A 22,592-nucleotide genomic window follows, 5' to 3' on the forward strand; every position below is an offset into this window, starting at 1 on the left:
TTCTCCTTTTATGTCCTACTGCCACTGATCTAATTTAGGCCTCCTGTTATTTCTTACTTGATCTATTTTTACTGATACCCATTCCTCTAGGGTCAAAACCCTCCCATTCATCCTCTACACCGATAGGTAATTTTTTTAACCTGTAACGAATCATTTCACTTTACTGTTCAAAATTCTTTGACTCCATAACCTATAAAATAAAATTTAGAGTCATTCATATAGAATATGTCCACCTCCTAGTAGGATATGGCTTCAGCCTATTTAGTACATCCTCCTCACAGTTTACACTCCAACAGTACTGTACTTGAATTGTAATTTTCCCAAACATGCTATACTCACTCAAACCCAGTCTTCTGTGCAGTTTTCTGTATGTGAAATGCCTTCCTTCAACATGGAGTAACCCTAATCATTTGTCTCATTGCCAATGGTTTCTCTTCTGTACATCCTTTCCTGATTTCAAGCTGACTGAGGCTTTTCTTCCACAGGTTCCCATGGTAGTTTAAACACACTGCCATTACAGAGCAATTATCATAGCATACCGCAACTACTTCCACATCTGTTTTACCATTAGGCTCTTCTTTGAAGAGCTCTGATTTTGTTTGTTTTAACCTTCCCAGTGCTAAGCACAGAGCCTTGTGTGTAGTAGAGGCTGTATGTATGTATTGAATGCACCCATGAATGGAAACTTGAAATGTTAAATATTTTCCCATATTAATTAAAAAGTACTATGTACTAGGATGCCCTCTGGTGATTTTTACACAGGTGAAAATGAACTACTAAAAAGAAATGTTGATCTTATGAAAGAAAAGTTAAAATCTCATGAACAGGTGAGTTTATATATTTTTATATTCAATCAAATTCCTGTAGAGCATTTGTCTTCTCAAATTAGAAAAAAGGGGGGTTGTTCTCATTAATAAAGGCAGCCAAAATTTGAAGAGGAAATAAACATGTGTATATGTATACCAGAATTTTTAACGAATAAAAATCTTTAAAGAAATAACAGTTTGAAGGACTCTAGTCTCTTTGCAGACTATAATGCACTAATATATCACTTGCCTTACTTTTTCTTTCCACCAAAAAGAAATGCAACTATTTTGCTACATATTTACATATTTTTAAATTATGTTAATAGAATTTTTACTCTAGAGTATACTCTATTAATTAGCACTTTTAAAAATTTTTTATTATAAAATAAATGAATCTTTAATCTTTCTGACTTGAGTAATCTGTTGCACTTTTATTGCATCATCCAAATGAAAGGAGGACTTTATGTGGATCACCAATTATGTATCTGCCAAAGGCTACCATACCCTCTGCTACTTTTTCTTTTCTTCCATAGGAACAGCATATGGCAGCAGTTATGAAACAGATAACACAGTGCCTAGAACATAAAAAGTGCTCAGCAAATGTCAGTTCCCACCACCCTTTGGGAGGCATATTGTGATAAATTTTTTTCTCATCTCCCAAGACCCAATATGTCAAACTCTGGCAGACCTAAGGTTTCCAAAATTCAAATTGGATCTGTATCAAGCTTAGAACTTCAACTTGAAGGATCATTTCCAAATTCAATCTGGTCCCTCACTTGAGATAATTTAAATATCTCTAGACAATATCCCACCCTTTATTTTTCCTTTCCTTTATCCCTTTCTTTTCTTCTTTTCCATAGAAAGAGAGAGAGAGAAGGGGGAGAAATTTTTGGCTTCTTTCTCTTCTAAAATGTCAAACCATAGAATATTGCTTTGCCTAGGATACTTTAGGAATTTTCAAAGGGATGGAAATTAAAGAGAAAATACCATAACCCGAGATTCAGAAGTCCTTAATTAGCATCTCTTCAAAGCAAACTAAAGATGACCTCAATCCAATGAGAAGTCTCTAGTCCAAAATGTCCAGGCACATCCAAAACACATAGAGAACCACTCTCTAGGAAACACTCAGGAGGTCCGGAAAGGCCGTGTTTGTAAGACTGGAAGAGATTTTGTAACTTGTATGCAGAGGATCCTTAAATTTTATAAAAACAAAAACACAACATGGGGGTTTTCTCTTGCAATTTAAAGTTCCCAGAAGGCAAAGGAAAAGAAGGCAACCAAGAATAACTTGTTGGGACTTGGTCCCCTTAGAAAGAGAAAAGAATTTGATTCCTCAGAGCTGACACAGGCTAAAGTTGGGGAGAAGAACCTAGTGAGGTACAGCCAGGCCCAAGCCCACCTTTAAAACAGCCTTTATGCCTGGAGGCTGGAGTGAAAATCCTGTCTTTCCGAATTAATGGACGCTTTCCACTTCAGTGGTGGCCTCTTCAGGCGGCAGAATCAGTGGGGAATGAAAACACACATAGACTCGTCTCTCGTGGTTTCTCAGAGCAGCAAATGCCTAGGGCACCAGCGGAGTCAGGAGTAGTTTATGAAAGCCACTCCGTAGTTGCCCATCTAGAAATCTAGATACATGCACGTGAAAAGGGGCAATTTATGAGATTCACCCCTACATTCACCTGCCAAGCTTTCATCAAAGCCGATGGTTAGATAGGTTTGGCTATTCCTACAAGTCGCCAGGCAGGTTAAGTAGCCTAAGTAGGTAGCCACACTATCTCCGCTTGAATTTATATAATCTCGTCACACATGCCTCCGTGTTTACGGACATCTAACCTCCTCAATACCACTGAATATCTGTTGAAAGCTCTGAACACTTTCTGAGAAAAATGCTCAATGGTACACATGCATCCATACATGTGTCTAATTTTCATACAATTTCGGAAAGTTAATGGATCTTCAAAAGCCCATTCACTGGGTCTAGGCTAGGAAATTTTGACTTAAATAATTCTTGTTGGCACTCTTACTCATTCAACAAATTTTATCCAGAGATAGACACTGGGAGTTGGGGATACAATGCTGAGTAAAAACCAAGTCCCTGCTTTTATGATGTTTAGTTTAGAAGCTTTTCTTGCACCTGTTGCCTTCATTAATGTACTGTTCTTAGTATCCTATTTTACTTTTATTCTTGCTGCTTTCCTTTTTCCTGCCGACATCTTAGGCCTGTGAGTGGTTTCTTTATGTAGAAACATCCCTTGGAAAAATTGTAAATTTTATCTTTGGGGGCTTTCTCTTCCAACATGTCTCTGTATGCCCCTTAACACATTAACCCAATAATCACTTCTATGCTTCAGCAACCTAAGAAACCAATCTCAGGTGCCTGGTGAGAACTTCTCAACTCCCAAATTCATCCTTCTCTAGCCTCCTCCTCATAAAGCTAACCCTTACTATACGTAGTACTTAATCTCCTTCTGGGAATTAGGGATGTATATATAATTTTCAGAACTAGAACTTCAGGCCACATTCAAAGGATTCATCCTATGTTACGTTAAACTTGCCGGTTATCGAACAGAACCTACTATTGGCTCTAAAGTATAGCTTTGGCTTTAATAGACATATTTTAATGCTATCATGGCATTTATTTGTGAACAATTAACAAAATATTCTGAGCATCTATGATATGGTAAACACTGGTGATGAGTATTCAGGAAGCAAAGATAAGAAAATGTTGTCTCTAGATGGTCCCTATCTCCTTGGACCGGAAATTGATCCTTCTCAAAGCCTGTTATTCAAGTGATAAACAATATCTTTCCCCTCTAGATATAATTACATATTAAAAATTAACATAAACTTTGAGAATTTCACCTTTCTAATTAATGGAACATTGTGTACATGTATTTAATTGAGGAATGAATATATATTTTAATCTTTAGGAATATAAGAATAATATTGCCAAACTTACGAGTGAAATGAAAATCAAAGAGGAGGGACATAAGATAGAAATAAGGAAACTTCATGAGGATATGCAGGAAAAAAGTATGTTTTTTATTTTTAACTTACTGAATTCTAAGACATCATAAAATAATTTAAATGCATGTATAAACTTTTTTCAGTAATTGCCAATATTCTTGAATGAACATTGCCTTGATGCATTTTAAGTTTTGTACCTTTCTATATATTTATGTGATATAAATTACAACATTTGTAAACTGGATTTATGTTTTTGCACTTACCATTGCTTAATATGAAGCAGTTAATGTCCTTATAAGATTATGGTGAAATGTATAATTAATAACTTTGACATTTATATACTCTGCTTATGGAATATTATTTCAGTAATGAAATTTTCTTCCCTCACTAAAGAAGGTTGAACTTATGTTGAGAGTTAACTGGTTTCATGAAAGTAATAACTTTTCTTAGTATTGGCTCATACTTATGGACAATATGCAAAAACTTACTGGAAATGGCTAAGTCAGAATATAAACCTACATCTACAAACTGCTGGAAGAAAGCATAGAAGATAATCTTTGTGAACCTGAGTTAGCCACAACTTCTTGGAAAGAATTAAAAAGCACAAACAATAAAGGGAAAAAATTATAAATTGAACTTTATCAAAGTTACTAACTCTGTCCTTCAACACTGTGAAGTACTAGGCCCTGATCACAAAGACTGGATATGACTCAGATGCGTTGGGGAAGATGGAAAATACAGTCTCTCAGCAGAGAGAAAATAAAAGCCAAGACATATAGAGGGGGAGACATAGGACATTCTAGGGAATAATAGTCCATCTCCTACCTTTTCTTTCTGGAAAGGTTAGCAAGAGAAAAGCCAAAAACTGTGGCTAGGGTTGGATTCTTTGACCCCTTGAATTATAGAATTAAAAAAAATGGGAGTGAGTAAAGGTTTTTGAGAAGGTGATGGCCATACTTAGAGGTACGCTTTGGGAAGACTAACCCGGCAATGGTGTATAGGGTGTAGGGACTTGGCGATTGGGAGCCTGGACAGAGTCCAAGCGAGGAAAAACAAGGCTTGAAACTTAGTAAGTATTGGATTGGTCCTGAATGGAGAGCCCTTATTAGTGGGGCTTGTTGATGAATTGACTCTTTTCTCCCTAAAGTTGGAAATTTCCTTGAGACTCCCATCCTGAATGACATGGTGTCTTTAATAGGAATAGAAAAGTTGAGAGGATGGGGCGTCTGGGTAGCGCAGTTGTTAAGCGTCTGCCTTCGGCTCAGGGTGTGATCCTGGCGTTCGGGGATCGAGTCCCACATCGGGCTCCTCTGCTGGGAGCCTGCTTCTTCCTCTCCCACTCCCCCTGCTGTGTTCCCTCTCTCGCTGGCTGTCTCTCTGTCACATAAATAAATAAAATCTTTAAAAAAAAAAAGAAAAGTTTGAGAGGAGAAGAAATTTAATGAAACATAGATATGTGGTGTGACTATGACAGACGCCCAATCATGTGGAATAGGGTTTAGCGGGAGTCTGATATAGCTCTAAAATCATCCAGTAATTTGGAGCCCTCTGTACCTAGGAACCCCGGCTTTGTGTCCCTCTGGAACTATTAAGTCTCCTATTTATTCTCTCTCTATTATACATAAAATATTTATATATTGTGTATATATATTATATATAATTGATGTTTAAGAATACAAATCAGTTTGTTCAAAAGCACTTCATGGGTAATCTTTGTGTTTCAAGCAATTTGCAGGGGCTTGTCAAAAATATATAAAAGCTACCCTGCATGTAAATGGTTTTTAAAATATATGTTTTTATTAATAAAATTTACTTTCTTATGGATTGTTTAAAATGTTAAGGAAACAGTTTATGAGATTTTTGAAATGTTAAAATGAATTAATTTTATTTACTTTTGTTCAGTTGAGTCAAATGAAGAAAAGCATAAAAAACTGATAGAAAAAAAGGAGGTGGAAATTTCAGAGTTAAATGCAAAGTTAAGAACTCAAGAAAAGGAAAAACAAAGCGAAATAATCAAATTACAGTTAGAGGTAAGAGTCTGCTAAATTTGAAGATGCATCCTTTAGTCTAGACCAGACTTTTTGTCACCACAGTGAGATAAATTTCAGGAGTAAATACACACACACACACACACACACACACACACGCACGCGCACACACACACATACACACACGCGGGCTCACTCTCCATTACAGACAGTTCTCAAACATCAGACACAGCTAGCTACCCTGCCTTTCATCACTTGGCCTGAAGGTGGGACTCTTCAGTCATTCAGAAGGTCCTGGTTTCCACAGAGGGTCTGTTTCCTCTGAGACTGGGGACCTGAAACTCAAGATTTCCCCACACTTTGTAGCTGAGTCTATGCAAGCTTTATAGGACTACCATTCCAGCAGTGAAGAGAATGTTTCTAATCCTTAACATTTTTCTCTCCTTAGCAGAGACTGTGGAACCCTGGTAAACCAATTAGAAATTCCTCCGGCTTTATTAAAAAGAGACAAGTTGCTCCCTAATAAATGTGTGGAAAATACTTACCAGACAAACCAGATTTTTTTTTTTTAATGTTAAAGGGACTGCAAATAGGGCATCTCAAAGGCTACAGTTCCAGTTCTAAGCTCTAAAGCCTTTTCAGGAGGTTGTTTAACCAGATGCCAGAATCTCAAAGACATGGATGTTTTGACAATATATTTTTGGGGTTTTTTGGTTTTTTTAATAATAATTTTTTACTATGTTATGTTAGTCACCATACAGTACATCCCTAGTTTGACAATATATTTGTTCTTAAAATTTTTTTTCTAGAGTCTACCCATCTCCACTTCCATCATTCTTCCATTGCTTTTCCCCAGCCTGACTCACACTTTACCTTATCTTGTCAGAATTCACCAGCTTAGTTAGCTTACTATTCATGTTCATGGAAGTTAGGTGTCTCTAGGGTGTTCGGTGAGGTACAATGGTGAAATCCGTATAATGTTTGAGCAAAGGGGGACAGATGTTGACTTGAGAGGCATTTTGCTGCTGCTACTATCTCTGGTCAAGTAGGCCTACAACCCACAGAGAGGAAGGGCTGGACAGCCAACTGAGATACAGTAGGCCAGGTTTCAAGATTTACCATCAATTTCTAATTCATTTATTGAAAATGTGCATTTCGTTTGCTATCTGTGCCCTGTCACTGGTCTAGCCCAAGTTCGTTGTTTACAATGATATACAGAACTTTCTTCACTGTAGCTACCCATTTACCTCCTTAAACCAGAACACAATTTCACTGAGTTTTTTTAGACCACAAAGAGGCTACACTGAACTCCACCTGAAGGGAAGAATTATAACGGAAGACTTTGTGGAACACCTGGGTGCCTCAGCTGGTTAAGCATCTGCCTTTGGCTCAGGTCATGATCCCAGGGTCCTGGGATCAAGTCCCACATTAGGCTCCTTGCTCAGCAGGGAGCCTGCTTCTCCCTCTGCCTGCAGCTCCCCCTGCTTGTGCTCTGTCTCTCTCTCTCTCTCTCCCCGACAAATAAATAAGTAAAATCTAAAAAAACAAAGGGGTGGGGGGGAGATTTTGCAAAAAAAAGAAAAAAAATATATATATATATGACCTGTAAGAATGACTTAATGAGAATTTTTAAACCTGACTCAGTTTAATGTCAAACCAGTAAAAGTTCAAACTAAATCAACAAAATTATATCCAAATTCTACTACTCAGCCTCAAAGATTTTTTGGAAGGGTGTATGAGTTTTTATCCCATGACTGTTGACCATGCTACGTTTTCTTTACAAAGGGACATTCATGATAACATGAAAATATTTTTATCCATCTTTATGTTAACTAGATTTCCCAACCCTGGTTATCTAGATTCTCTACTTAGGGTCAGCATAATCATTTATTAAGACATTATCTGAGAATCTCTAAGGTACTGCCCAGGCATTTGGGACTTTTAAAAAGCTCTCCAGGTAATCTTAACATGCAGCAAGATTAATCTTGTTTGGGTGTTCTTTGCTTTTTCTTAAAAATTATTTCTTGAAGAAAGACTTCTCTATCTTGAGTTATACAAAGAATATACTTAAATTACAGATTATATGTTTAAAAATATAATGGATTATGCTTGTATTTGTAGAAATAATTGTTTTTAGTTGTTTAGCTAGAATGTTCTCGATAACTTTCTTTTTAAACTTGATTCAGTTTGATGCCAAACTAGCAAGAGTTCAAACTAAATCAAAATCATATCCAGATTCTACTGTTTTGCCACAGAGTATCTACAGAAGGGTATGTGAGATTTTCTTCCATAGCTGTTGCTTAAGAATACATTTTCTTAGTCTGTTTCTATAAAAGCTATCTAGTATTTACTAACAATATACTTAACGTTTTTCTTAAAATATGATCTTGGGTTTTGAATAATCTTTAAAAGTCACTTTCAGTCGGGGGCACCTGCATGCTCAATTAAGCATCAGACTATTGGTTTCAGCTCAGGTCATGATCTCAGGGTCATGAGATCGAGCCCTACATTGGGTCATGTGCTCAGCATAGAGTCTGCTTGAGAGAGTCTCTCTCTCCCTCCCCCTCTCCCCCTCCCCGCTGAGCTGCTCACACTCTCTCTCTCTCTGTAAAATAAATAATTAAAACTTTAAAAGTGACCTTCAATTTAAAATAATAAATTTTAGCAGTAAATTAAACCATTAGAGAAGTCGTTTGACTCTGGGCCATCTAAGGAATTCTATAATATATTCTGAACTCGGGCTGACCTACTATTCTGACGTTATTTAGGCACTCAAATAATAGGTTTTTTGTTCAACTCCTCCTTAATGGTTTATAACTTCAAACTATATAGGGAGAAGGGAATGGACTAGAACAAATGGTACTAATACGTATTTTGGTATCCCTATTCCAGTTTTACTCCATAAGCCTCCTAAAAATAAGATTATAAACCTTTCAAAATAAGCTGTCTTTAAAAATATCTACTTAAGCCAGAAATGCAGTTTTTGTTGTTGTCTTGTTGTTTCTTGTGTTTAATCTTACTGTTTATGAATTGCAGTACAAAGTCTTTCTGCTTTATTTAGAAACTTCAACATCTTCAAGAAGAAAAAAACAAGGAGATTGCAGTTCTTCGTAATACCATTCACGATTTAGAGCAACGCCTCTCCCTTGGCAAAGATTCTCAATTTAAACCTACTGGCAAAGGTTCTTTGCTTAAGCGTAGACGTTTTTGAGTAGGACAGCAAACTCATTAGTGGCTACTTAATTTCTTGAAAAGCAGTTGAAATTTTACTTCTGTCATTAATATAACATACCGTCTAAATAATAACAATGAAAAAAACGAGAGCTTTAAACTTTTTAAATTGAGTTTATTTTAACAAATCCACATTTGGCCAATTGTGTACCACATTCTTGCTTAATAGTATTAACCATAGAGGAGTTCAGGTTTATAGGACTTGGTTTACCTATTGAACCATCATTGCCTATGGAAATACTTTCTAAGCAATCAGGAGATAGACAACATTCTTTTATCTTTTCCATTACAACTTTCAAGACAATCTCAACTTTAAGAGTGTGATATAATGCTAGATAAAGAAAACAAGATATAAGGGCTTCATTCATATGTGATAGTAAAAATCAAGATATGACTCTTAGACACACAAAGTATAAATGGATATTTAAAATGTAGTCCTAGCAAAATATTCATGTGTCAGTATTTCTGGAACTTAAAAGACAGAGTTCACTGAGTCCTTTAAAGGTTTAATCAGTTAAAAATGTAAGATTAAAAAGACAAAGATAATATATTTTTGAGAAATAAGTAAAGAAAAAAATGGAAAACATGTCTTTGTTGTTCTTTCTCCATTCTAAATTGCTAACTATCCAGCAGAAACCCCTAGGTCATAGTTTACGTCTCTGTTCTCATTAAAGCAAGTAGAATGCTGGAAAAAGAAAAAGAAAAACATATTAACCAAATGCTGCAATCACCTTTATAATAAAATAATGAAAATATGGTTTGGGTCAAAATTTCTTTGACTTAAATTTTAAAATTTGGAAGCCAATATAATAGATTTCTCCATGTTTGTACAAATCCAATTCTTATTTTTGGATCATTATTAGGTGGCTTATAAAATGCTGGAAATGAAATTATCTAGACTGACTTGGGGAGTATATCTTATTTAAGTATTTAGTATGAAGGTCATTTTCACATTTTGGCCTTATATTTTCAGCTTCAATTGGTGCTGGCTTCTGTGGGCTGAAGCTGCTGACTTGCTTGTCAGGCAGCTGGAGGCAAACGTCACTGTCAGGATTCAATGACGTTCTCCTCTGCCAGAAGTCCCTGTCAGCTGCATAAAGAGGGGAGGGTTTCTTTACATTGTCAGGTGATTGCAGACCCTGTTTTTTCAAATATCAGATGTCGACAGTGTCAGCATCAGCTGCTAGGGGCCAACCCTGAAACTTTAGGCAATTTGCAGAGTAACTGATTTATACAGCCCTTTCGTCAGAGCTGCTTTTGTGGGACCGGAAGTTGTAAATTTTCACTTCCGGCTGGCATATCTCAGTTCTCGGGGTGGCCCTGTCTTTGGTGGTTCTTGAGCTTATGGTGGCGATGAAGGCCTCGAGGAGCGGGATGCTCCCGAGCCTGTGCTGTTTCTGGTTGCTGATCCTCTGAAAGCTCATCGTTCCCATGATGCGGATGCCCGTGCTTGTGATGGTGTTGGTGGTGGTGGTGGTGATGTGGCAGGGGAGCCTCTGTTGTGGTTGCCACAGTAGCCGAAGATACCATTTTACAGAAGTCTTCAGCTTCCTGGGTCTAGAACAAATTTATAATGACTTAGCCACAAATGTATAGATTTAGCAGGAGTGCACAAAAAATGATTTGTAGAACTAAAATATGTAAAATTCAAACCAGTTAATCAGTTTTGAACTGGCTCTGTTTTCCTAGCGTCGTGTTCATGAGATAAAAATTTGGTATCGGTTCCAACACCTCGACTTTTTATTAAAATTTGGTTCCCATCATACCTAATTATAAACTGCTTCTTGTGCAAAGTCTGCACCTAATCACAGAATCCTCAAGCATCTTACAAGGGAATTAATATTAATGTTTTGCAAATAGATAAAATAGAGCACAAGACAGTTAAAATTCAACAATTCACCTAAACTGCTATACTGGTTAAATCAACAGCAGATTTCAAATTTTCCTTATCAAGAGCATTTCCTAAATTTTTAAGAATTCCGAAGAAGAATTTGAGAGATACATAAGGCTTAAAGAGAAAGCAAACCACTATACTTACATCTGCAGAAGCAAAACTAAATAAACTGCTTAAAGAACTGACATTGATTGCAGTAAAGTCAAACAAATATCAAATCTTAGAAGCAGCTGAACTACATGGAATCTCTCACACCTGTGTCGATCTAGTATTCTATTCAAATTTAGTGATTTATTCTGAAGCAAACTAATTTCTCTCTGATAATTCAAAAATGCCAATAAACTCCGCTCAAAATGACTAGTTTTTCCTGCCTCAGCTTATGCCAGGAAATGTTTTGAACTTCACTAGTTTTGTTACTGTGTCCCTACTGGAGGGCTGTGGGCTGCAAGGAGCAAATTCCTGCCCATCTTCCAATAAGCAAGAGATTCCATGCTGCATCAATCTAGTTAATTTGCTCCAAGTCTTTTTTTATTGTTTTGTGCACCCACAAGTCATAGGCTCAAAGCTTACGGTGTCATGTGAAACTTCTACCTAAAGTGATTTGCAGGTAAAGTTGGTGAGTCTTTGGTCTCTCAAACTGATCTTCCAAGTGTTATGGTTCATTGTTTTGAAAAGTTAAAAATTCCACTGGATTTTTGCATACAGTTATTAAATGATACATATTTTGGTTATTTCTGAATTTTGATAATTCAATGCAATTTTTAAAGTTTGTATTCAAATTCCAGTCAGTTAACATACAGTGTAATATTAGGTTCAGGTGTACAATGTAGTGAGTGATTCAACACTTACATACAAGACCTGGTGCTCATCACAACAAATGAATTCCTTAATCCCAGCATTTAGTTAACCCATCCCCCACACCCACCTCCCCTCTGGTAACCATCAGTTTGTTCTCTGTAGTTAAGAGTCTGTTTCTGATTCTTGGTTTGCTTCCCCCCGTTCTCCCCCTTTGCTCATTTGCTCATTTCTTTCTTTTATTTTTTTCCAAGTTTTTACTTAAATTCCAGCTAGTTAACATTCAGTACAATATTAGTTTCAGGTATAGAATTTAGTGATCCATCAGGTACATATAACACCCAGTGCTCATCACAAGTGCCCTCCTTAATGCCCATCACTTGTTTAACCCATTCCTCGCCACCAACTACCTCCCTTCCAGCAACCCTCAGTTTGTTCTCTATAATTAAGGGTCTTTTTCTTGGTTTGCCTCTCTTTTTGTTTTCCCCATGTTCATTTGGGGTTTTTTTCTTAAATTTCACATATGAGTAAAATCATGGTATTTGTCTTTCTCTGATTTATTTCACTTAGCATAATACTCTCTAGCTCCATCCACACGATCGCAAATGGCAAGATTTCACTCTTTTTAACGGCTGAGTAATATTCCATTACACACACACAAACACCCCCCCCCATCTTCCTTATCCATTCATCAATTGAGAGACACTTGGATTGTTTCCATAATTTGGTTATTATAGATAATGCTGCTATAAACATAGGGGTGCATGTATCCTTTTGAATTAGCATTTTCATATTCTTTGGGTAAATACCCACTAGTGCAATTCCTGGATCATAGGGTAGTTCTATTTTTAACTTTTTGAGGAACCTCCATACTGTTTTCCAGAGTGGCTGCACCAGCTTGCATTCCCACCAACAGTGTAAGACGGTTCCCCTTTCTCCACATCCTCACCAACAGCTGTTGTTTCTTGTGTTATTGATTTTAGCCATTCTGACAGTTGTGAAGTGATATCTCATTGTAGTTGTAATGTGTATTTTCCTGGTGATGAGTGATATTGCGCATCTTTTCGTGGGTCTGTTGGCCGTCTGTATGTCTTCTTTGGAAAAAATGTCTATTCTTGTGTTCTGCCCATTTTTTAATTAGATTATTAGGGTTATTTGGTGTTGAGTTTTTAGAAGTTCTTTATATATTTTGGATACTAACCCTTTATCAGATATGTCATTTGCAAATACCTTCCCCATTCCATAGGTTGCCTTTTAGTTTTGTTGATTGTTTTCTTCACTTTTGAGAATTTAATACTATAAACAATTTGATAAACTTAGTAACAATTTGATAAGTGTTTAAAATATACTACATAATGTTCTAAATGTTCAAAGATTGGTAGTAGTAGTCTAATTTCAAAAAACCAATTACTATATTTTATTGATCCTACAATGTATTTTTTTCACACTTTAATGCCTTTAAAATCAGAACGCATCCTACTGTTGATGGTGTTGTAACATTGTGTCCTACCTTAACTGACAGCATTTTTTTAAATAGTACATAAAATAATGTGTCATTTAATTGATGGCATCTAGGATGCAATGAAATAGAAAAACTCAAATTTGCTCTGGCATATCAGATATATATGGTATATTATTCCTATTTACAGGTGGTTCATAAATTTAAAGCATGTTATGGGAACTGTTTCTGCCTTTGTTTCAATATAACTGGGTATATTTATAACTATTAGGCACTTGCAAAAATGCAAAATATTAAAATAATCCCAGAATATGAGGAATCAACATAGATAGCATTTATTAAGCACTTAGAAGTTAGACATTGAGTTAATACTTTATTTGCATTATCTCAGTCCCCCCTCTTAAAAGCAGTAGAATAAGCTTCATAGGATTATAATGAAGATTAGAATGTGAAAAAATTATATAACTAGAGTAATTAACCTGTTGTGCTTCATAACAACTAAATTAGTTAACTAAATAATTCATTAAAAATTGAGATGGCTTTCTTTACACCTGGAAGATTCTGAAAGATGTACAGCTCACAAATAAAATTCAGACTTATTCTTAGGGGTGTCTAGGTGGTTCAGGTCATGATCCCAGGGTCCTGGGATCGAGACCCACCCTGGACTCCCTGCTCAGCGGGGAGCCTGCTTCTCCCTCTCCCTCTGCCTACCACTCTGCCTACTTGTGATCCCTCTCTTTCTCTCTCTCTGTCAAATAAATGAATAAATAAAATCTTAAGAAAAAAAGAATTATTTTTAAACCTGAGTTCAAATTTTGCCAATTTGCCCTATTAAGGAAAATTGTTCAGAATTATTCTCCTTTTCAACATGGGGGGGGGGTTCTAGTTAATATAAATCAAAATCAATTCCTTGAGTATCTTTTTATAAACCATATTTAAATAGAGAGTTTCTCATAACAAGGAAGAAGTATTCTCACAGTTGTTAGGAGAGAAATATCAGTAACGAGTAGAAAATGTATTCCATTGTGAAATAAACACGGAAATTCTGGCTACAGAATGGGCAGACAGTGTTAAAGGCTTCATGGAAAAGCTGATAGTCTTACATCCTTGACAAATTAAGTAGGTATCTGGGCCCCAATTCCATTTCAGGTAATGCCATGAATAAGCTTTGCTGTCAGTATGCTCTTGTGTGAACACATTCAGGATATTACAATAATGTTATTTTTTGTTGGCTGAATTCCTTGAGTGCTTTGAACATATGCCACATCATTTGGTGGTATTTGAAATATGTGATCTATGCTGATTTTTGTTTTCAAAACTCCTGCTAGATAAAAGCGATACGGATCTTGAAAAGACGGCTTATAATGTATGTTACATAACAGAAAGAGTATGTAATTATAAAAATTACTGTTGTAGTTTATTCTTGGTATAACCAACAGAAACACTGACTAGCTAATTGGTCTTAAAACAACACTAACTTATTTAGATAGCTCTTAAAAGATTTTCTCTTTTCTCCCAGTAAAAATAATTGAGAAAAATAAAATACCATGAGGGAGCAGTTTCCACATTTCTCTTCACAGTAAGCCATCTTAATGGCTTCTTCTACATACGGGAAAGTTAGGAAGGAGTAAGGCAAACCAAGATGATGCACGAGACGGCCACATCTAAAAACAAAAGGACAAACACACTATCATTACAATATTTTCTGTACAGTGAGCGTACGTAAGCAGTTTAGGATAGGTATTATTGGTTTAATGGTCTTATAACAAAGACCCACCCATTCACAACTTCAGTAAATTTCCTTGAATGGGGTCTCGGATGAGCTCTGGCACTGAATACCAGCTTCGGTCACAGCAAGACCACAGTGAGTCTAATACTAGCGTTTCAAAGTGTTCTAGATAATGCCACTAATAATATCAAAACTACGTAGTTTTGTCACTGTGACTTAGTCAAATACATTTGGTAAGAGACATAAATTCTGCCAATGCCCAAACCACTGACGTATCATCAACTGGGCTCTGCAAATCACATGAGGTTTTCATAACTACTACGGCAGCACTAATTCCACACAACAAAAAAATCACAGCATGACGAAAAAGATCCTCGTGTCTTGGCCAGTAACCCATTTATTTAAAAAATATATCTGATGCAACAAAAATTTCAGCATAATGAAAAAAATGGAATTACAATACTTGGTTTTCTCAGAAATGGAGGAGTTGAAATGTCCTTCTTGCCCACATTTTACCCAGGCTATATGCTATTATGTGAGTATCAAAGAGCTACGCTTTGCAACTATCTAAATTAGAAGTTTGCGTCCAAAAAGAATACATACTATTAAAAATATGTAGAGTAAGATGAAGTAGGGCTTAGGCCTACACAGACTCTGGCTACCATTTCTGAAGAATCCAAAGAAAACAGCACCAACTACTCATGTTGGTCATATCAAAGAATGTGAGCATCGAGGTTCCCTCAAATACAAAAGTTTTCATCATTCAAGGAACCAAAAGCAGATTTATGCAGATTAGACCTAAGTGAGTAACACACTTTACAGTTCAGAAATCCAGGTATGTTGCTTTTAAACTTAATCAGATTAGAGATAAGCAAGTGCTCTGTGAAGTACAGTCATTCATCTACAAATTTGCAGGTTAGAATTGTATCGGATATACAAATTGCTCCTTCTTTTTCAGAATGCCAATCTACTGGGGGGGAAAGTATAGTCAATTTTCTGTACTTCCCTACTAGAATGGTGAATTCTTTCGCACAAAAGGAAGTCATTTCAAAAACATAAAACCAAATATTTTAAAGTGCTCACTCTGAGTATCTGGTAATAAAACAAAAGAGGTGTCTTATTTTAAATCACTCCCTTTTAAACTAAATGCAAGGCAGGTTATATTTTAATTTGGGGGGTGTGTGTGTACACACCTGTCATACACGAGGAAGTCATCCTTTTTCCCATTTAAGAGCGTCCAGACATCTGTTTGGTTTTCTTCTTGTTGATAAACAGGAATATGCTCTGAAACCTTATTTTTAAGATGCATATATTTTAATTGAGAAGGAAGTCCTTGATGATTAACAACCACATAAGAGATGTTCAAATAGCCTTCTTTCTCCAGTTTTACTCGCAGGTCTTCCAATCTGTATTTGGGAAAAATACAAAAAAGGAATATCTCGTTTACTTTATTAGTGACTTCTCTCTCCTCACTATTTTTTACATGAAACTCTTTTACTATTTTTTACTTATATCTCTTCTTTATATTGTTGTAAAAAACTAAAACTTATGTTTTTTCAATTATTGATGGAGGACCTGTGCTCAGTTAAAACCTTATGCTAAGTAATTGCACAAGCAATAGCTCATTTGGTCCTCAAATTAATCCTACAAAGCATGTACTTTTTAATCCATCTGACAGAGAATTCTACCCAATAAATACTTACTGAATAACCCAACAAATATAAATATATTTGTTACACATATAATTTATATCTACATATATATATTTGTGAAATGACACAAGACTTTCAGTGGCAAGTCTGATGTTGATTCTATTCCAGCAAAGCACTCTCATTTGCTTCCTTCCTCTGTCAAAATAACTAACACATTAGCAGGATTACATTTTAGAACATTTCATTACATAAGTAATGCAGGTTTAGTAGGACATTATAAAATACAGGTCCACAAAATGAAGAAAAATTTTCTATAATCCCAGGAAAACCACTATAAATATTTTGGTGTATATCCTCCTGGTATGCTTTCTTCTAACATGTTTTATGCAAACACATCCAGTTTTTCTAAAAATGTGATTTAATAAACACAGCTTTTCCATTTCTATGTTTATTGTATGCATGTGTGTATGTAGTCCATAGCTGTGGCCTGGAGCAATCCCGGAGCACAGAGAGACGCACCTGGATGCCTGCAGAATGCACAGGTATCAGCTGGCTTGAAGAAGAGCCACCACGGTCACAGACCCACCCGAGTTCAGCATTGGACTTTGATCCCCTATGCTCCAGGCTGGAGGTTGCTTGCAGAAGGAGCTTTGTCCCTGGCTCTCTGTTCCTCCCCAGGGGAGGAGACAGAGAGCCAGGGCAAGCCCCAAGCTTCTCCACATCACTGGGGTTGTCCTGTAAAAGAAGAAACCTTTCTGTCATCTTTACAAGCAATTTCACAGTCATAACCAGGAACTGCTATTAAATCCAGCCAGTGCAGTTCCCCTTCCTATCAGCAGCCAACCCCAGGGATTCTATCCCAGTGGTACTGGGCTGTGATGTTGGGCCTCACCTCCCTGCTCCAAATCTTCCCAGAAGGGGTTAAAAAATCAGCCACAGGCAGGGGAGTTGTCAAAGCATCTGTTAACTACCTGGCTTGGCAGGAAAGTTTAGTAAGTGTGCTAAGTGCTATGGAGATCTGCCTCAACAGGCAGCCAAGTACTCCTTAGAAGAAGACAAAGGTTTAGAAAAATTTTGAGACTGTGGCTTCTATAACCAAATAACATTCTGCAAACATGATTTCGTTTTTATTGAGATGCGGGGCACCCTGGTGTCTCAGTCTGTTAAGCGGTTAAGGGTCTGCCTTGGGCTCAGGTCATGATCCCGGAGTCCCGGGATCCAGCCCCATATCAGGCTCCCTGCTGAGTGGGGAGTCGGCTTAGCCCTCTGCCCCTCCCCCATCTCATGGTCTCTCTCTCTCTCTCTCTCTCTCTCTCTCTCTCTCTCTCTCTCTCTTTCAAATAAATAGGAGCTTGGAGATGCAAGTTCTGACTGCTGCTTTCTACCCTCCACCAGTCTAAGAAAGGAAAGGGTAAGCAGGACATTCTGTACAGAAAGAAGAGCCAGCATGAAAGGGAACCCAGGAAGAAAGGAGGCGGCAGTGAGGGCAATTTGCCAACATGAAGGCGGCTCAGGTGGGCCCTTAGTTCTGCAGGTTCACGCATTCTGTATTGCTAAGTCTCTGGGGTACGGCTCCCTTTTGTTCCTCTTCTTCTTTAAAGTCTAGCTCTATGTTAACAATAAGAGATTTGAATCTTTTCAGGTATAAAACTGCCTGCCAAAATGTTACTACCACATCCGAGGTAAATATACCATTCCAAACTTATTGCAATTTACACTCCGTCTAGCTATTGGCTACCTTGACTTTCAGGAAGTTTCTGTGATTAGATGGCAAGCTCTTGGGTAAAAAGGTGCCCCCCTCTAGTAGAAAAGTTCAGTATCTGACCAGAAATATGCCCACACTAAGGCTAACTCTCCCAGCAGAGAGGTACACCTAACACAGGGAATCTGCAGAGAGGTAGTAAAAATAAGAAACCCATTCAGCAGAGATGAGCAGAAAAAGAAAAATCCACCCAGGAACAGGCTCATTCTTATATAGAAGTCTGTGGAGAGAGATCAGGACGACATTCTAGAACTGTGAAGTTGGCCCACTTTCAGGCACTAATCTGGCACAAGAAAGTAAAAGTACTTTTGGGGAGGCAGGGGAGGGAAAGAAGGTGGGGAGCTAATGACAAGTTACCTAGAGTGAGCCCAGAATTAAGATGGGTGTAGAAAGGCTAAAATCAGATTGACTGGGACTCTGGCACACTGGGAGACATAGACAGAATTTTTAAAAACCGGACTAACTTTCACATCATTTAAGACCACAAAATTCCTACCTATATAGTTAGGCTCTCGATAAGAGCCTAACTAAAAGAAAAGAGGGAAATTAAGTGATTTATTAAGGCCATCCCAACTATTGTAATATTTTTAAGATTCTAATATTTTAAAATAGAGGATATATCTGGACTAAATCTAGGGAATTTCTTTAGGCTGGTATTTATATTGATGGCACAGTTACCCTTGTTATAACTACCACTCATGGAGCTTTTGCAGAACTCTACACGGCTGGAGCTAAGCACTTCTCTATACCATGTCAGTCAATCCTTACAACTGCGTGACCCACATCCCCTTCTGCAGCTCAGGAAACCATGGCTGAAAGTCCACACAGGTAGTAAGTCACAAAAGAGACTGGATTCAAACCAGTTCTGCTAAATCCAAACCGTGACCTCTTAGCTATTAGATAAATTACCTCTAACAACCACAGTAGCCAGGGTTTTATTTGTTTATGCCCGAGGACGGCAAAGAGAACATCAAAACAATTCACGCTGTTTTGTTTCTTACTAGAATGGAAGAAGATCCCCTACTTTCTACAATATAATTTCCATAATTACAGAATTTTAGAATCTTCAGCATAAATTCAGCACTTGGTATCCTCACTTCACCATATACATACCCTTTCAAGGGGCTAAGTAGTAAATATAAATAAAAAGACGTTTTCCCTTATGTCCCTCACTTAGTTTTTTGATGAAAAAAGACATAAAACCATTGGCAGAGGGTAGTGGATTACGGAGTTCACACAAATTTTCTTCTATTGTATAATCAATAGGCTGTTCAACTTTGTTCTCTTAAGATCATTTTTGGCATAAGAAACATCTGATTATAGTTATAGCTATCAGATAGCTATGTAAAAATAATGAAGATAAATAACTCAATTGGAATTATTGGAAGCTGTTGGAAGTAGTTGTAAATTTCACTAATCCCACCACTTTGCAATCACGAAACTAGATATTTGGCCACATGCAGGCTTACATCTGTTTTAAATTCCCCATTAAAAGGCAAAATATGCAGAAAATTTCTCCCTGAACTTCAGGCTGGCATCTGAGGGTCCTTCCTCATTCACCTGAAAGTACCTGCTCACCTTGCACACTGCAAAACCTTGCATTTCACCACAGGCCACCTGGGTTTTAACTCTTTGAAGGGCGACCACTTCCGCACAGTGGACAGACCCTGCTCCCCCCACCCCCCAGCCCAGCTCTTGTGTCATATTTTGTTTTGTTTTCTGAAACTGCTCACAGTATCCCTAGACATTTCTATAGCACTGCAGAATGGCCATATCTCGGTCTCCGCCCTTCAAACCCAGGGGCTGATTCTTCCAGAGTTCTCACTATGCATTTCAGCAGGACAGAGTTAAGCTCGAACACAGAATATCGCCTCTAACAACACAACTCTTTGCAGAGCAACCGCGTTGGATTTCTCCAGCCTCCCCTGCTCCCATCCTCGTCCAGCAGACAGGGCAGAAATCAGAAAGGACTGCCTCCTGCCCACAGCAGAACCTCACCTACCCCACCCAAATCCAGAATCTTTGTTTTCTTTCCTTTGTATTTTTATTTTATTTACCCATCTCCCCTTTTAAAACTCTGTCCTAAGGACAGAAACATTTTATCAGACTCGAAATCAAATTATTTATCAAACTCTAAAAGAATCAGATATTGGAAAACACAAAGTTCCTACTTACACAACCCTTGGGAGCAGCCGGCTTCCTCTCTCTTTGCTCAACTCTGCGGCTCCTGGAAGCCGCAGCCAGAAGCCCTGATATTTATAGTCCTGTTGTTTACCTCTCTCCAGCAAGAGTCCAAAGTTCATTGCCCGCTCTGGCTTTGACATTGCAAGCTGAGCAAACCCTTGAACAGATCTTCATAAACAACTTAAAAGAAAATAGCAAGTGCTGCCAAGCATAAAATGGGGAGAAAGTTTTTTTGCAATTACTGATTTATTCCCTATCCTTTTTAGTCACCCCAGTATCTAGGATTTAATGGTACAGTCGGGGGCGGGAGGAAGGGCTAAGGGTAAAAGGGCCTCCAAGTCATGTTCTTTTTCTAACTATAATAGGGAAAAACATTTGCTGAGCCAGCAAGTGAAGCTGCTGCTTTTTAAAAAAGAAAAAAAGGGGGGGTTTGTTTGTTTGTTTTTCCTTCTGCTCTGTTGTGGCCAGGTTAGCCTAACCCAGACTGTGTGAGCTTTCTTAGAAAAGTCACCTGCTGTTTCAGAACTTTCTGGTCTCCTGTGGTTACAGACCTGCTTGGATTGTTTTGCTATGTTTAAAACTTGGATCTGTGTGGGATCTTACAGGACCTCTGTGGTCATTGAAGGAAAGGTACAAGAAACCAGACCTCCCAGCTGAGCGAAACCAAGCCTCATAGTCTCATCACAGATGTCCCCTTCCTCGGAAGGCCCAGGCATCCCACAGAATTTTTTAAGAACTGAATGTGAAATATTTACAAATATAAGTAGCATACCAATAAAAGTGTCTAGTGGTAGTAGTTGGGCATGGAAAAGGGTATAGAAATTTCAAATTTTTCACAAATTAAATTGAAAATCCTTACTCCTTCAGAAAGGGGTAAATTTTTCCTACTGACTGCTGCGTGTGAGCACACCATGGTGTGTAAGGTAAGGAGCACTGTCAAATGACCGTCATCCCTGCATAGTGATGGCTTTCAAGTAAGCCTTGCCTTGACTATGAATGTATTTTGTCCAAACAAACCCCTACTGACTGTTGTGTGCCGGGTGCATTGTATCACGCGACCGTAAATACAAAGAGGTTCAGATGTTAGCCTTACCACAAAGAAACATCAAATTAGAAGCTTGACTTGAAAGCCAAATTCTGTTTACTCACACTAAGCAGTAGGTACTAAATATTTTGGGTTCCAGATCCCTTTGAGAAATGCTTAATTTCTCCCCAGGGGAAAAAAAATGCAAATATACAAACCCACTTTTTGAAAGAATCTTGTAAGAAAATCTTTGTGTAAAGCGGATAATCCCCTGGTAACTCATTTCCCAAATTATAGGGATAGTCATCTGGGGTCTGTCTGCAGCAGGAAATCCCGTACTCTCCTGTCACCTCCTTTCTTTACAAGTGGCTTAGCAGCTGCCTCCCTTCCCAAAAGGTTCCCCCCGCCCCAGTGTGCACCCAGCTGCTGAGTAAAGTACCCGGGATTGTGTGTGTTCAGGCCAGTGTGTGTCTAAAACCCCAGGAGGCAAAAGGAAAAGAAGGGGAGCTTCGAATATCTGAGGGGAAGTCATTCTTAATAGCCTCCTCTGTGCCAGGCCACCTGGGACCAGTCAGCATTTTTAAGAAAGCAGAATATTCAAACAAATCTTTATTTAATGTTAAATCAAATTACATTAAATAAATGAAATCAAAACAAACATTTATTAGGTGCTTATGCTAGGCACAGTGCTAAGTTCCCTTGTCCTCAAGGATCTCAAAATCTAATACGATAGACACACAAGTAAGCAGAAAAACAAAGCAAACAAACAAAACACTATAAAGTGTGACAATGTCCTAATGGCTACATGCACAAGGTTCTGTTGGAAACTTGGAAATGAAAAAAGGAGCACCTTAGCGCAGCCCAGAGATGGGGCCAGCATGCTAAATTAGCACATTTCAAGCAAGTTCAACAGGCACTTTCTTAGATTTTACACTCTACTTCAGAGCACCCAGCAAATCTGACCACAGCACTGTCTAGAAAGCTTTCATCCCAATTTGTATGAATGATTAAAATCTCCTGACCAGTTGCTCCAGCCACCACCACACAATTGAACATTAAGATCATTGACTGTATTCTTGCAAGTTCAACTTTATCCTAATG

The 22,592-nt window shown here is 37.8% G+C and overlaps 2 protein-coding genes across 3 annotated transcripts in view; one reads left to right on the top strand and one right to left on the bottom strand.

The window, feature by feature from the left end:
• Positions 1–9,119, top strand: part of CCDC152 (coiled-coil domain containing 152) — a 30,761-nt gene extending 21,642 nt beyond the window's left edge. The window contains exons 5-9 of the mRNA XM_026506897.4: positions 763–827; positions 3,737–3,839; positions 5,676–5,803; positions 7,948–8,031; positions 8,823–9,119. Of these exons, the coding sequence (XP_026362682.1) occupies positions 763–827; positions 3,737–3,839; positions 5,676–5,803; positions 7,948–8,031; positions 8,823–8,972 (530 nt within the window). The 3' untranslated portion in view covers positions 8,973–9,119. The remainder of the gene's footprint in view (positions 1–762; positions 828–3,736; positions 3,840–5,675; positions 5,804–7,947; positions 8,032–8,822) is intronic.
• SELENOP (selenoprotein P) lies at positions 9,087–20,726 on the bottom strand. 2 transcript variants are annotated; one of them, XM_026506896.4, is made up of 5 exons: positions 20,459–20,726; positions 17,041–17,256; positions 16,063–16,275; positions 14,687–14,804; positions 9,087–10,549 (listed from the first exon to the last, which is right to left on the bottom strand). In XM_026506896.4, exons 1-5 carry the CDS (start codon positions 20,605–20,607, stop codon positions 9,923–9,925), a joined length of 1,323 nt encoding a protein of 440 aa, XP_026362681.2. In that variant the 5' UTR covers positions 20,608–20,726; the 3' UTR covers positions 9,087–9,922. The 2 variants fall into 2 exon arrangements, with proteins under 2 accessions (XP_026362681.2, XP_048080313.1); XM_048224356.1 differs by having other exon boundaries at positions 9,941–10,549.
• Between the last annotated feature and the right edge of the window lie 1,866 nt (positions 20,727–22,592).

This window comes from Ursus arctos, unplaced genomic scaffold, assembly GCF_023065955.2.
Source record: "Ursus arctos isolate Adak ecotype North America unplaced genomic scaffold, UrsArc2.0 scaffold_15, whole genome shotgun sequence".
Taxonomy (NCBI): Eukaryota; Metazoa; Chordata; class Mammalia; order Carnivora; family Ursidae; genus Ursus; species Ursus arctos.